The sequence below is a fragment of the Paroedura picta genome, chromosome 12, assembly GCF_049243985.1.
Source record: "Paroedura picta isolate Pp20150507F chromosome 12, Ppicta_v3.0, whole genome shotgun sequence".
Classification (NCBI taxonomy): domain Eukaryota; kingdom Metazoa; phylum Chordata; class Lepidosauria; order Squamata; family Gekkonidae; genus Paroedura; species Paroedura picta.
Window position 1 is genome coordinate 28,068,069 of NC_135380.1, and position 12,871 is coordinate 28,080,939.

The window sequence follows — 12,871 nt, forward strand, 5'->3', positions numbered from 1 at the left end:
AACATAAAAACTGGTACTGCTTCAGCATACTCCTGATAAAAACCTATGAGCAGTAGCAGGGCGCTCTGTTAAAGCACACCTCTATCAAATCCAAACTCTGCCACACTGGGTGATCTCCACAATTCTCTGGGTTTCTGTGGGAACAGCTGTAAAGTTGCTGGTGCCAGACAGAAGACTTCCAATTGATCTTCAGAGAATCAGATGATCCTAATACTTTTTAGACCAACCTGTAGCCTAAGGAAGTGTTGGCAAAGAACCAGAAACTTAATGAATACTTTCACTGAGCTGGCATGTTGAAAGGAACCAAAAGTTTTACTGAAAGCTGAAAACTTTTGGCAGGTATCTCAGCAATAATATGAAAAAACTGGCCACACTTATATAACAACTTTAATTAATAAGTTTGAGATTAACTCTCAAATTGCAAAGATATCCACTGGACTTTTAAGCAAATTCTACTTCAGCACAACACACAATTTTAAACTTTAATTTGCAACAGCAACTCACTAGTGTGAAACGCCAAAAGCTAAAATAATGGAAGATATCTACGAATAGGTATCCACTGTCATCTTGGTATTTCATTTAAAAAAAATACAAATTGAGGTGTCAGAGCTTTGCAACCAGAGCCTAAATAAAAGAATTCTTCTTACACAGACTGTATAGATTCCTCACCTATCTTTAGTTACATTAGAACACAATAGCCTGTTCCCATTACAAAAACATTATCACAGACCAAGAGAAATTCTTACCTTCAAAAGGTCTATTTCTTTAATGCAATCTTGTCTAGCTTTGGCATCCATCATTTCAAATATCTTCAAAAGGAGAAAAAAAAACAGCTTAAAAGCCAAGCAAGAAAAATGGAACCTATACTTTTCAGGTCCTAAATCACCATCATCCCTAACTTCCTACATTAATACCCACACTGCAGTCATCAGACTTCTTGTAGATCAAAATCTAAAAATATCTGTAAACAAAACAGAAAATGTATCAATTTTTTAAAAAATGAAGCTAAAATTGGTGAGGGTGAGAAATGTAGCTTGTTTATCAGGTTGTTGATCTCCAAAAAAACAAAAGTAAATTACAGTATACAAATCAATGAGAATCATAACAACATCTTAAAAAGTGCTAGGGAAATAATTATCAATAATGATCTAGCACTTCTCATAATGCAGTTATGTTTCTCCTTTCTATTGACAAAATAAACTGCCTTCTTTTGTGTATTCCCCTCCACTAATTAAAAACAAATAATATTAATATGTACTCTCAAAATCAGAGGGAAACTCACAGTTAGTGGAAATTTGAAAGATCAGTTCAAAGATTAGGAAAAAAATGCTACCAGCAAATGTTAGCATAATCTAAATAAAGAACCTTCAGCACATAGGTGGGTGGATGTTGTATACTCAGAAAGTATTCCAGAATATGTAAAATCTAGTAAACCTATGGAATATGAAATACTAAATAATACCACACACAAGAAAAAAGAGTGATATGCATGGCAAATTCTAAAAACAAGAAGTTCTTGAGGCAGCTGCTATCTTAACTAATCTTTAACATTCACAGGTGAAAACACATTTATGCCCCAAAGTAGCAGTTACTCAAATGTAATTGGTCTTTTGGTCATTAAGGTGCTTACCTGCACTTTTTTCAATGCTACTGGTTTTCTGTCCAGAAGGCAAGTTGCTTTGTAGACTTCACTGAATTGCCCTCGTCCAATCTTTTTCTCTATCTGAAAATCTGCTAGTGTGCAGCGATATGGATATGATGTCAAGTGCCTCTGAAGAGGGGGAAAAACCCATAGTGAGCAAATTAGAGTAAGTGAAGTAGAACCTGTAGTATAGCCCCCAGATACACAGACACACATATACTCCACTGTACTGCCATATAGTTATACTAAATCAAAGGTCAGTCTGAGCAGTGGTGTTCAAAAATGGAACAAATCAAACTCCTGCCAGCAAAAGTATTCCAGAGATTCTTCCTGCTATTGCCCTCCTGAGGCCCATGGACAAGTACAGTTAACTGTGTCCTAACACAACTGAAGCTGCCCCATGGCATCAGTTTCATGGATAGCACAGTATACCGCTTCAGAAAACATCTATTCTTCAATAGCTGTATGAGAATGCAGGATACCATCAGCATACCCTGAGGTATGCATCACCACCAAAGGGTGACTCCTACTGGTGTCACAAGAAACTCCGTTTTGACCGTTTTCTGTCCCAATGGGAAGCATCCGTCAAGAATACACTTCTCATCTGAAGTATATTGTATATTTTGCATGCAATCTGACTAAGCTGCAGTGTAATTTCTCTCCGTTGTTACAGTATTTATGCATTTATGCTTCTCCTGGAATGTCTTTGTTAAAATTATCCTATGCCTGGCTTCTCTTGAGTGCTCAATATGGTGCCTTGTCAAAGAATTTCAGCCTATGGTGCTCAAGTCCCTCGCTACTAAAAATTTCAAGAATTTGAGTGAGAGGAAGAAACAGCTGCCCTCAGTAATATCACAGACATTTTCTTGATACTAAAATATGGGATTTCTCAATGCAGCTGGTTAAAAAGTTTGTTGCTTCCACAGTGCAGCAGGAAATATTTGAGGCACTTATCCCCATCCTTTCCTCTTGAAGTATTATGTAACCTATCACCCATACCATTCTGGAAATCCCTTCCACTATATGCCTTGCAGGCATTAGGAAAGATGCTCAAGATTCCACCACTGGTATGAAAGCTATGACTGCCAAGATGGAGAGAACCTTTGGGGCAAATTCTGGGCAGCACTTTTGTCACAAAGCAGGTAGTAACAGAATAGAGGCTTAAGACGGAGAGCTGGAGTAAGCATTTGCAGCATGATTGGGACATAATCCAACTTATTTAATGTCCCAAATGTCCCAGAGTCTCTCAGAAAACACAAGAAGCCACAACTTGCAAAAATCTTTTGACTAATAATATCCTCATACATCCCAATATGACATGCTGTAATGGATAGCCAAGCATACCATGAACATAGTGATGCATGCAAATTTTAAAGTCAATATTTGTATCAAATAAATATTTTAAATAAAAAAGTCCTTCAGTACTTTCTTCACATCATGCTAGTAGAACAGCATGCCAGCATTAACTTCTTGCAATATGGTTCAGCCATAGATGTTGGCTTGCCAAACCCCATTAATGCTGGGTGACAACTGGACACCTCAGATGATACACTCTGGCATATGCCAAGACTACAGCTGCACATTTACATATGCAATGACCTAGATTTGCATTTTCTATCACAGCCTATCAGATTTCATTACAACAATGGAGCCAGAGAGAAGATGATAACTATTAGCATGAACAAAAGCATACCCAGGTCAAACCAGAACATCCCCAAATCTTTTTTACTTACCAGCACAGTCAATTTATCGTATATATAATACATATAAATTACATATAACATAAACCTTATATAAAATATGCAACATATTTTACATTCAAGATGGCAGCATCACATTTTTTTTTTGAGAACTGCAATCAGTCATTCTTTGCCTGAAAGTACCACAACTTGCACAACAGGGGCTATCTGCAATGCATCATTAATTTTTTTAGTTTTAAAGTTCCTATCTTTTAAAGTTCATATCTGAGTGACATTAACTGCTAAGTGATTTCACCATTAAAAGACACCCACAATAATATTCAGGGAAGCTTTAACCTGTACAATATAAAATAGATATATGGTAAACAGGAAGTTAAACAGCAGCACAGTTTGTCCTCTATAGAATCTGATGGGTTTTATATACTCTGTGAGTCACACAGTGTTAAAAAATGAACATGTTTTTAGTATTGATTCTGGAATGCCAAAGATACAGATAATAATACAATATAACATTACTACAGTCTCTTAGATCAGACAATCTCAAATATACAACTTTTGTTGCAATCTTTAACTAGCCCTTTCTTCAAGAAGCTTGGAAAGTAACTTCTGCCCCATTCTCTTCTCATTGACTCTTGTGGACTTCAGTGTTTGGTTGTTTGTCCTTGACTACCTGACCACTCTGGTCACTCTGAAAGCCCTTTGTTGGATGCCCCTACCATTTGAGGCTAGAAGGGAGGCAACCAGAGACAGGCTTTCTCAGTTGTGCCAAAACTTTGAAACTTCCTCCCAGGGAGATTCACTGGTGTTCCCTCTTATTGTTGTTTTTCACCAGAAGATGAAGATTTTTGTTGTAGTTGTTTGGTGTTCACTCATTCACTCTTATTAGCCCACCTCCCTGTTTGTGTGTTTTTATGTGTTTCATATTATTCTGTTGCATGTGTTTTATTTGTACTTCAAATGCTTTTTTAATGTCTCAAATGCTTTAATGTTCTGTTTTGATGCTCGCTGACTTATGGGATCCTGAATAAAGTGACAGGGTGGAATAGAAATATTTTAAATTGTTCTCTTAAATTGTTTAAATTGTTTAAGTTGTCCTCTCTTGCCCTGGAGGGACAGACCAGAAATTAATTCAAAAGAAATTCCGTCTAAACATCTGTAAGAAGTTCCTGATAGTTAGAGCAGTTTCTCAGTGAAACAGGCTTCTTCAGAAGGTGGTGGGTTCTCTGTCTTTGGAAATTTTTAAACAGGGGCTGTATAGCCATCTGACAGAGAAGCTGATTCTGTGAAGGCACAAGGGGGTGGCAAGTTACAGTAGATGAGCGATATGGATGTGAGTGTCCTGCATAGTGCAGGGGGTTGGACTAGATGACCCATGAGATCCCTTCCAACTTTATTATTCTATGATTCTATAAATAGATAAATGTAAATAATGCTTACAACATACCCCTTTAGACTGAGAAGTAGAGATTGGCCCAAGGTCATTCACTGAGCTTCATGGCTAACAATCTGAACTCAAACCTCCCAAACCTTGTGCAGTACTCTAATCACTCTACCACACTAGCTCTAAACACAATGTCACGGCTATTCCGAGACTGAATTGAACTTTGTTTTTTCACAGTTCTGAGGCACAAATTAAATAATACCTAATTTAAAGCTGGTGGAAAAGGTTTTACTGTGTCTTTAGCAAATTATAGGGCTGGCAAGGCAGGTCAGATATATTACTGACTGACAAGGCAGGTCAGATGTATTACTAACTCTGCTAAAGAAAAATACCAGTTTAGAGAAAACAGAAGCATAACTGCCTGAGTTGTTTACATGACAGTTCAATGCCAACTGCAGGCATCTGCAAGACACACCTGAACAACTTTGTCAGTCCAGTAATGTGACTCCATGCACTATCGCATAGCATGACTTTACTGTGCTGTAGTCCATATGCTGTGAATTGGACAAATTCCCTTGCATGGTTTTACCAGACCATGAATAATGTTTCTGTTTACCACACTAGTTCCAAAGGTGATGTCTGTAGAATGTGTTTTTTGTAATTGATGTGATTCATGATGACCACACATGAAGCTATTATATCCAGTGTACAACGGCACACAATCCTCAACTAATTGAGAAGCATAAACAGATCCCCTGAAATGACAACTCCAGATTACAGATGTCACTTCCCTTGCAGAAAATGGCCACTTGGAAGGTGGACACTATGGCATTAAATGCAGCTGAGTTCCCTCCCTTCCCTAAATCCCACCATTCCCAGGTTTCTCCAAGAATTTCCCAATCTACAGATGGCAAACCTAAGTGTAAGCAATTTTCCTCAACACTTCCTTATGTCCAGTTCCACAGCAGAGACCAAGCAAATTGCTTTTAAATAAAGCATAACAACACTGGAAACAAATTCTGCATCATGTGGAATGAGCTCCAGGAAGAGCTAAGGGCCTTGAGGGAACTTGCTGGAGGGCCTGCAAGACAGAGCTGCCAGGCATTCATTTGAGGCCAGCGTGATGCCCGGAGTTGTCATTCAGTGGATTCCACCCTACTTTACCTGTATTGATTGAGCCTCTAGATTAATAGTGTCATCTATTCAGGCCCTTGGCTGGAACAATTATTGGCTCCTTAAGATGTTTTTAGGAATTATTATGCCGCTAACTACTATTTCTATTTCCATTTCAATGTTACTGTTAAAGGTTTTTAATGGGCTCTTGTATTGTACTTTTATCGGTTTTTATTGTGAACCGCCATGAGATGGCCTGTCATGACTAGCAGTATATACATTTAAATATAAATAAAATACGTGGGACAGCCATTCAATGGCTGATCTCCTTACTTCAGAACCCGACACAGAGGGATGCAGTGGGGGAAGAGTTATCACGCCCCTTCCAACTCCTGGGTGGAGTTCTGAAAGGGGCGATTCTCTCCCCCATGCTTTTAAACATCTTTATATGCCTTCTGGCCTAGCTGGTCCGGAGTTGCAGGCTGGGTTGTCATCAGTATGCAGATGATGCCCTGCTCTATCTCCTGATAGATGGCCGCCTGGACTTCCTGCTGGAAATATTCACCAGATGTTTGGAAGCTGTAGCTGGATGGCCTGAGCAGAGTCACATGAAACTCAAACCCTCCAAAATGGAGGTCTTGTGGCTGGGGAAGAAGGGGGCAGATCAGGAAGCACATCTACCCAGCCTGGCTGGGGTGCAATTTAACATCTCGCCCTTTGCCAGGAATCTGGGTGTGATCCTCGATGACTGCCTTTCAATGGAGGCACAGATCACGAGAGCAGCCACCTACGCCAGATGAAGCTACTAGCGCATTACCTGTCACTGGAGAACCTAGCCACAGTGATCCATGCGACTGTCACTTCCAGGATTGACTTCTGTAATTTGCTCTATGCAAGCCTTCCCTTGTCCCAGAAATTGCAGCTGTTACTAGGTTCCCATTGGAACACCTTGGCGGGTTCACATCCAGCCTGTGCTGAGGCACCTGCATTGGTTGCTAGTTGCAGCTCAGATCAATCTCAAGGTTTTGGTTATAACCTTTAAGGCCCTTCACGGTCTGGGACCCACATATCTGAGGGACCGCCTATTGCCTTACGTCCCCTACATGGTCTTGCACTCTGTGGGTACAAATTTGCTGGTGGTTCCCAGCCCACGGGAGGTATGCCTGGCCTTGACCAGGACCAGAGTCTTCTCAGTCCTGGCCCCCTGGTGGAATCAGCTCCTGGAAGAGCTTAGGGCTCTGCAAGAACTTTCTCAGTTTTGCTGGGCCTGCAAGACAGAGCTCTTCCGCCAGGTCTTTGGTTGAGGCCAGAACAATGAAGATCAGGGGCCCTTCCTCATTTTTAACCCTTTCCCCCCACAACCCAGAGGTGCTAGGTGGGTGGTCATTGAGTGGGTGGGGGAAGGTTTTAGTTCGCTACCGGGTTAGAGTGAGTTTTAATGCTGGAATTTTACTGTTTTATTGTGGAGTTTTATAGTTGCAACTTGTCGTAAGACAGCTTGCCAACAGTGGCCGGTAAGAAATCCAATAATAAACAAACAAACTCTACATGAGCCAGTCCATCATGGCATCCAGACATTTCTCCAAAGATTCTGGAGGGGTGGAAAAGATGGCCGTTCATCAACAGATATAGCTGGGTGTCATCAGTCCTCAAAGATTGCAGGCATTTAAGGATGGCACCTTGGCTCCCCACATCAGCTGGACAATGTGCTAACAGCCCATGGCTGAGAGTGTCAAATACTACTGTTAAGTCCAACAATAACAGTAGCACTGCCCCACCTAGATCCAGCTGTGAGGGTGACTAGAGCCATGGCCAGGCCAGAAGCCAGAATGGAATGGACAAAAGGTTGATGTTTCTTCCAGGGTACTCTGTAGCTGATCTGCAACCACACACTCAACCACAAGCTCAAATGCGAAAGTGGATGGTAGTTGGATGAGTTGAATGGATCAAACATCATTTTTTTCCAAAAAGAGTCTGCTCTTTAATTTAATTTAAAGAATACTGGTAAATATTTGTTTCTTTTAAGAATTTGTAATAGTTTGTTTTTCAGTGTTTCTATCAAACTAGATAACTGGCCTTCTGAATAACTTGATTCTAGTTTGTGATCAACATGCACTCAAGCCTTTTCATTTTTTCTAAGACATTCACATTTAGCATTTTAGATAACCTTACTATGGTTGCTACTATGCTATAACTAATTTCTTCCAATTCCACTCCAGCTATTTTAACAACATGAACATCTATTACCGTCTTATCTTATCTATTGAAACTAATTATGATAAAGTCTTCTACAAAGTATTAATGAAAGTGATTCAATTTTTAAAACAACCAAAATAATCTGCCTATCTTAATTTAATTCACATAACAAGGAATTATTTAACAATACTGTTATTACTATAATTTAAATTTTACCAATATATAATAGTATTTAACCATTTTAGTCCAACCTTCTCTAAACTACATACAGAAAATTTAATGAGACCACTCACAAAAAAATCTATTGAATCACAGTCAGATACAATATGCTCATAAATAACAAGATCAAAAATATTTTAAAACAAAAATTGTTGAGAACCAAACCAGGAGGGGCATAGAGGGACTCAAAAATCCAGAAGATTATCCATATTCTAGACATAACTTGCTCCATTGTTCAATTCATGATACAGCAAGGAACTGTCTCTCAATTGCCACTCTAAATCCATACCATTACATTTTTAACACATCACTTATTGTCCTTCCCTGGGGAGCTCTTTCAATACTTTCTCTGTCTTCTCCTCTCTCACAACGAGAGCTTTCAAGATATTCAAGAAACTGCTGCTTATCTTCCCTGTTCAATCTTTTCTCTGAGAGAAATAGTCCCAAATTTGTTAAGCCTCCCTGGAGAACAGGGTGTACAAAACCTTAAGGGTCTTGACTATTCTTTTCTGAATAATTCTAGCTTCATTTTTGCCTCCAGTAGAAGAGACAGCCACAACATATGAATAGAGAGAGCGAAGTATGCCCCAAAATAGTCACACATGACAACAAACAATCCTAATGTCAGGCCACTAAGAGAACAGAGTTATTATCTACTAATTAAAGTTAACCATGCCATTTCAAATTTTAACATATACTTTAAAGATTCTATGAATGTGCTGTAGAAGAATACTTCCTAATCTCGTTCATGGAATAATTACACGGGCTCTATCCTGCCAAATGAGACTGTAATTAACCCTAATTGCTCAAAATGCAACTTGGCTAATTCAAGGAGATCAATTATTATTAAACGACTTAATATAACAAATTGCTGCATTAAGGGAGGGGGGTCTGCCTTCCACACAGGGTATTTCAAAGCATCGCTGTGCACCATGTGTTCATAGGCAACTCATTGTTTTTATAAACCTCATAGCTCTGCTTCACTTCTGCTCTTTGAATGAATTAGCTCAGCAAATAATGCCTCTATTGTCAGGATGAACATTACTGGTTTCAGGAAACCTAAACTTTATCAGGAAAAATCAAACATACACTTGGCCCATTTGTTTTTAGGTATTATTCTTTTGACGAGGATATGTCACCATACTTTAACAATTTTCTCACCTTGCACAAATAAATGATTATATATAGCCAACTGTGGAAAAGAGGAAAGCTGGAGCAACAGGCTAGGTGAAATGCTTACAAAGGAATAGTTAACTGGCACATCCCAGTTAACAGGTACTGTTCTAAAAACAAAGTTGCCTCTAGTGACAGGTGCTCCAATGATTAACAAGCCACAAGTCTGGCCTTAAAACAAGTAATGTCACCAGTTACATACTTGTGCATGCACATATATTTGTCTGTATCCTATTTATATCAGGACAAGTTGGGAACCCATGAGGACTCACGGGGTGGGGTGGGGTGGGGTGGGGTGTGGTGGGGGAGAAAGGTTGCATTTATCTGAAACTGTTGTTCATTGAGTGGTCTTTTGTGCAGACACACATGGGACTGTACTGGCCAGACATTAAAAATGATATTCTAAAGTTTGCAGAAACATTCAAAATTCTAGGAGCATTCCCCCATCCTTCCAACTTGCACCCAAATTTTCTCACCCCAAAAGGCACATGACAGAGGCAAGCACACTGCTCCTCCCCTCAGTTCACCCATTGCTGCATTGAAGAAGATAGGCCCTCTGAGTGAGCAGCCCTCAATAGGGAAAGGAAGGAGAGAATTGTGCCTGCACAAAAGTCCTCTCAGTAAACAAGCTATTTATTTATTTGTTTGTTTGTTTGTTTATTTATTTATTTGGGGGGGGTTAGGCCACCCCTTCCGAAAAACGTTCTCGGGTTGGCTTACATCAGGGTAAAAAACATGTCAAATAAAACATTCAAATAAAACAAGCTTTAGGCTAAAACAGTACTAAAATTGATTCTGTAATCACTTTAGCCATGCCAACTATAAAGACCTACTGTGTGGCCTGGCTCAAGATAGGGTGCTTGCAATGGGGCAGTAACCCCAGATGCAGGATAGGCGGAGCCCCCATTTAGATGTTAGAGGTGCAACTCTGGAACGCAACCAAATGTCTGGTGGAAGAGTGCTGCCCCGCAGGCCCTCTGGAATTTTGGAAATTCCACAAGGGCCTGTGCAGTCCCACATGGAAGAATAGCGAGCTGGTCAGCAAAAAAGTGACTGTAGCACTCTTCATACAGCTGCATTTTTGGACCATGCTGATGCAGGAGACCAGACAAAAGACCTACAGATGTTTTTCAGAGAAACCTTGACAAGAAAAACAGTTGAAGAGGTCTGAGCTGCGGTTGAGTGAAATTTGGTTGGAAAAGGACAAGATACATCAGCCCTTGAATATGTCAGTTTAACTACTGTAACTACCCACAGAGATAGGGTCTAAGATGACACTTGTTTCTGATTAAAATAAATGTGGCTCAGACAATTTCCTAATTTTCCAAAAAAGGAGGATGGGTTGCTTACCTGAGTATCATGCTGGTATTCTTGACTCGTCACTTTGCAGAGTGGATTATTCTGGTCCCCTAGATGGTGTGGATGATTGTGTTGTCCTTCCATAGTAACATGCCACTATTTGCTTTCGATCTGTATTGGAACAATAACAGAATTGTATTAAAATAACTGAGCATAACAAGACTGATTGGAAGAAACAGTCTTCTCTTTTTATTGTGGCAGAGATAAATGAGCATAGGAAGTAACAGCAGAAGAAGAGCTGTTTTTTTAATATCCTGCTTTTTACTGCCTGAAGGAATCTGAGTGGCTTACAAACACCTTTCCTTTCCTCTTCTGGCAACAGACACCCTGTGAGGTAGGTGGGGCAGAGAAGGCTTTAGAAGAACTGCGACAAGCCTAAGGTCACACAGATGGCTGCATGTGGAGGAGTGAGGAATCAAATCCAGTTTTCCAGATTACAGTCCACCACATTTTAACCACTACCCAACACTGGCAATGCAGGAGACATTTCCTCTGTTCACCAAGCAGAAGTATGACAACCTCTACACTCTACAAAAACACCAGGTTCCTTAAATGGGTAGCCAAAACCTGTTGTAGTCTTCTAATTTGTGGGTTTCTTACAAGTAGCTGGCTGGTCACTATCTGAATAAAATGGTGGACTAGATAGGCCTTTGATCTGATCCAGCATGGCTCTTCTTACTAACCAGGACAGTTGTGAAGATAAAATAGAGGAATGGAAAACAATGTAAGCCACTCTGGGTTCCCATTGTGGAGAAAAACAGGGTACAGATGAAATTAGTAAATAAATATAAATAAAATTATGACAGCCTGAGCATATAACACACTCCTGCAGATGTGCTTAAGGAAGTAAGAAGAGTTGGAATTTTATATCCTGCTTTTCACTGCCCAAAGGAATCTCAAAGCAACTGTGAGGTAGGTGAAGCTGAGAGAGCTTTGAGAGAGACTGCTCTGTGGGAATAGCATTATCAGGTCTGTGAGGAGCTCAAGGTCACCCAGCTGGCTACACGTGGAGGAGCGGGGAATCAAGCCCAACTTGCCAGAATAGAAGCCGCTGCTCTTAACCACCACACCATGCTGCACCTCCAGGGAACTGAAACAGGAAATTTGCTCACAAAATCATGGATTGTCTCTGCTTCATAATCAATAGTATCTCTCCAGTATTGCAGGACCTGCATGAAGTAATAGCAACCTCGGTCAGTGGGCTACAGCCGAAGGAGAAAGGGACGACATCACTCTTTCCCCTCTCTTCTTTCAGTGGGAAAGATCTGCATCCATCAGCATCTTCTACTGACAGATGGCTGGACTGAACTCAAGGTAACTGGGACCAAGTCACTATCACTCAATACCAGCAGTTGTTTGCATGAAATGGGCAATAGTTTCTGGGAAGAAAGAGGCTGATTTACTCCACAATTTGACTGAGTATTGCCCAACTTGTCCATGTAAGTAGACAAAAGGACTTTATGATATTCCAGGAATGATAAGAAGAGAGGAATAGAATCATAGAAATAGAGTTGGAAGGGGCCACACAGGCCATCTAGTCCAACCCCCTGCTCAACGCAGGTTCAGCACAAAGCATCCTAAAGAATCCAAGAAAAGTGTGTATCCAACCTTTGTTTGAAGACTGCCAGGAAGGCATGATTAGTGTGGCTGATTTCAATGCAAAACTTTCACTTCTGCTTCCATAGCTTGCATAAGTCTCTGTTCCTATATTACTCTACAAAACCCCTCCCTTTGCTAATATAAATGTATGTACTGTACTTTAATATACTTTAGTGTACTTTAATCATTCTATTTGCCAAACAATAAGAATATATGTAAATATGTAAAAAGTACTAGACTTCTCTCTAAGGAAAAAATAGAGCAAATATTGTTCTTCTCCCATTTCTACAAGGAAGTGCAAATATCCTATAAGGACGTCGAAAACTACAATGATCTTTAAGAAGTGCCCGATTGGCCCCTCCAAGTGTCAGTCTGGGGCCCCTTTGCCTGTCCTGGGCTCGGTGAGTGGCCTGGGGGAAGAGCCTTTGGCGCCGGGAAAGGAGCAGGGCCACCGCGTCAAAGACACGGTGCCCCTGTTCCTTTCCCGGC

At 40.3% G+C, this 12,871-nt stretch overlaps 1 protein-coding gene across 3 annotated transcripts in view; it reads right to left on the reverse strand.

The window, feature by feature from the left end:
- Nucleotides 1–12,871, reverse strand: part of NEK6 (NIMA related kinase 6) — an 82,927-nt gene that overhangs the window by 35,015 nt on the left and 35,041 nt on the right. For 2 of the 3 annotated variants that reach the window (XM_077305668.1, XM_077305666.1), the window contains exons 2-4: nt 10,775–10,894; nt 1,631–1,771; nt 747–809 (exon numbers count right to left, since the gene is read on the reverse strand). In XM_077305668.1, the coding sequence (XP_077161783.1) occupies nt 747–809; nt 1,631–1,771; nt 10,775–10,867 (297 nt within the window). In that variant the 5' untranslated portion in view covers nt 10,868–10,894. Of the gene's footprint in view, nt 1–746; nt 810–1,630; nt 1,772–10,774; nt 10,895–11,895; nt 11,919–12,871 lie in introns of those variants that run through there. The other variant, XM_077305669.1, reaches the window with a different exon arrangement.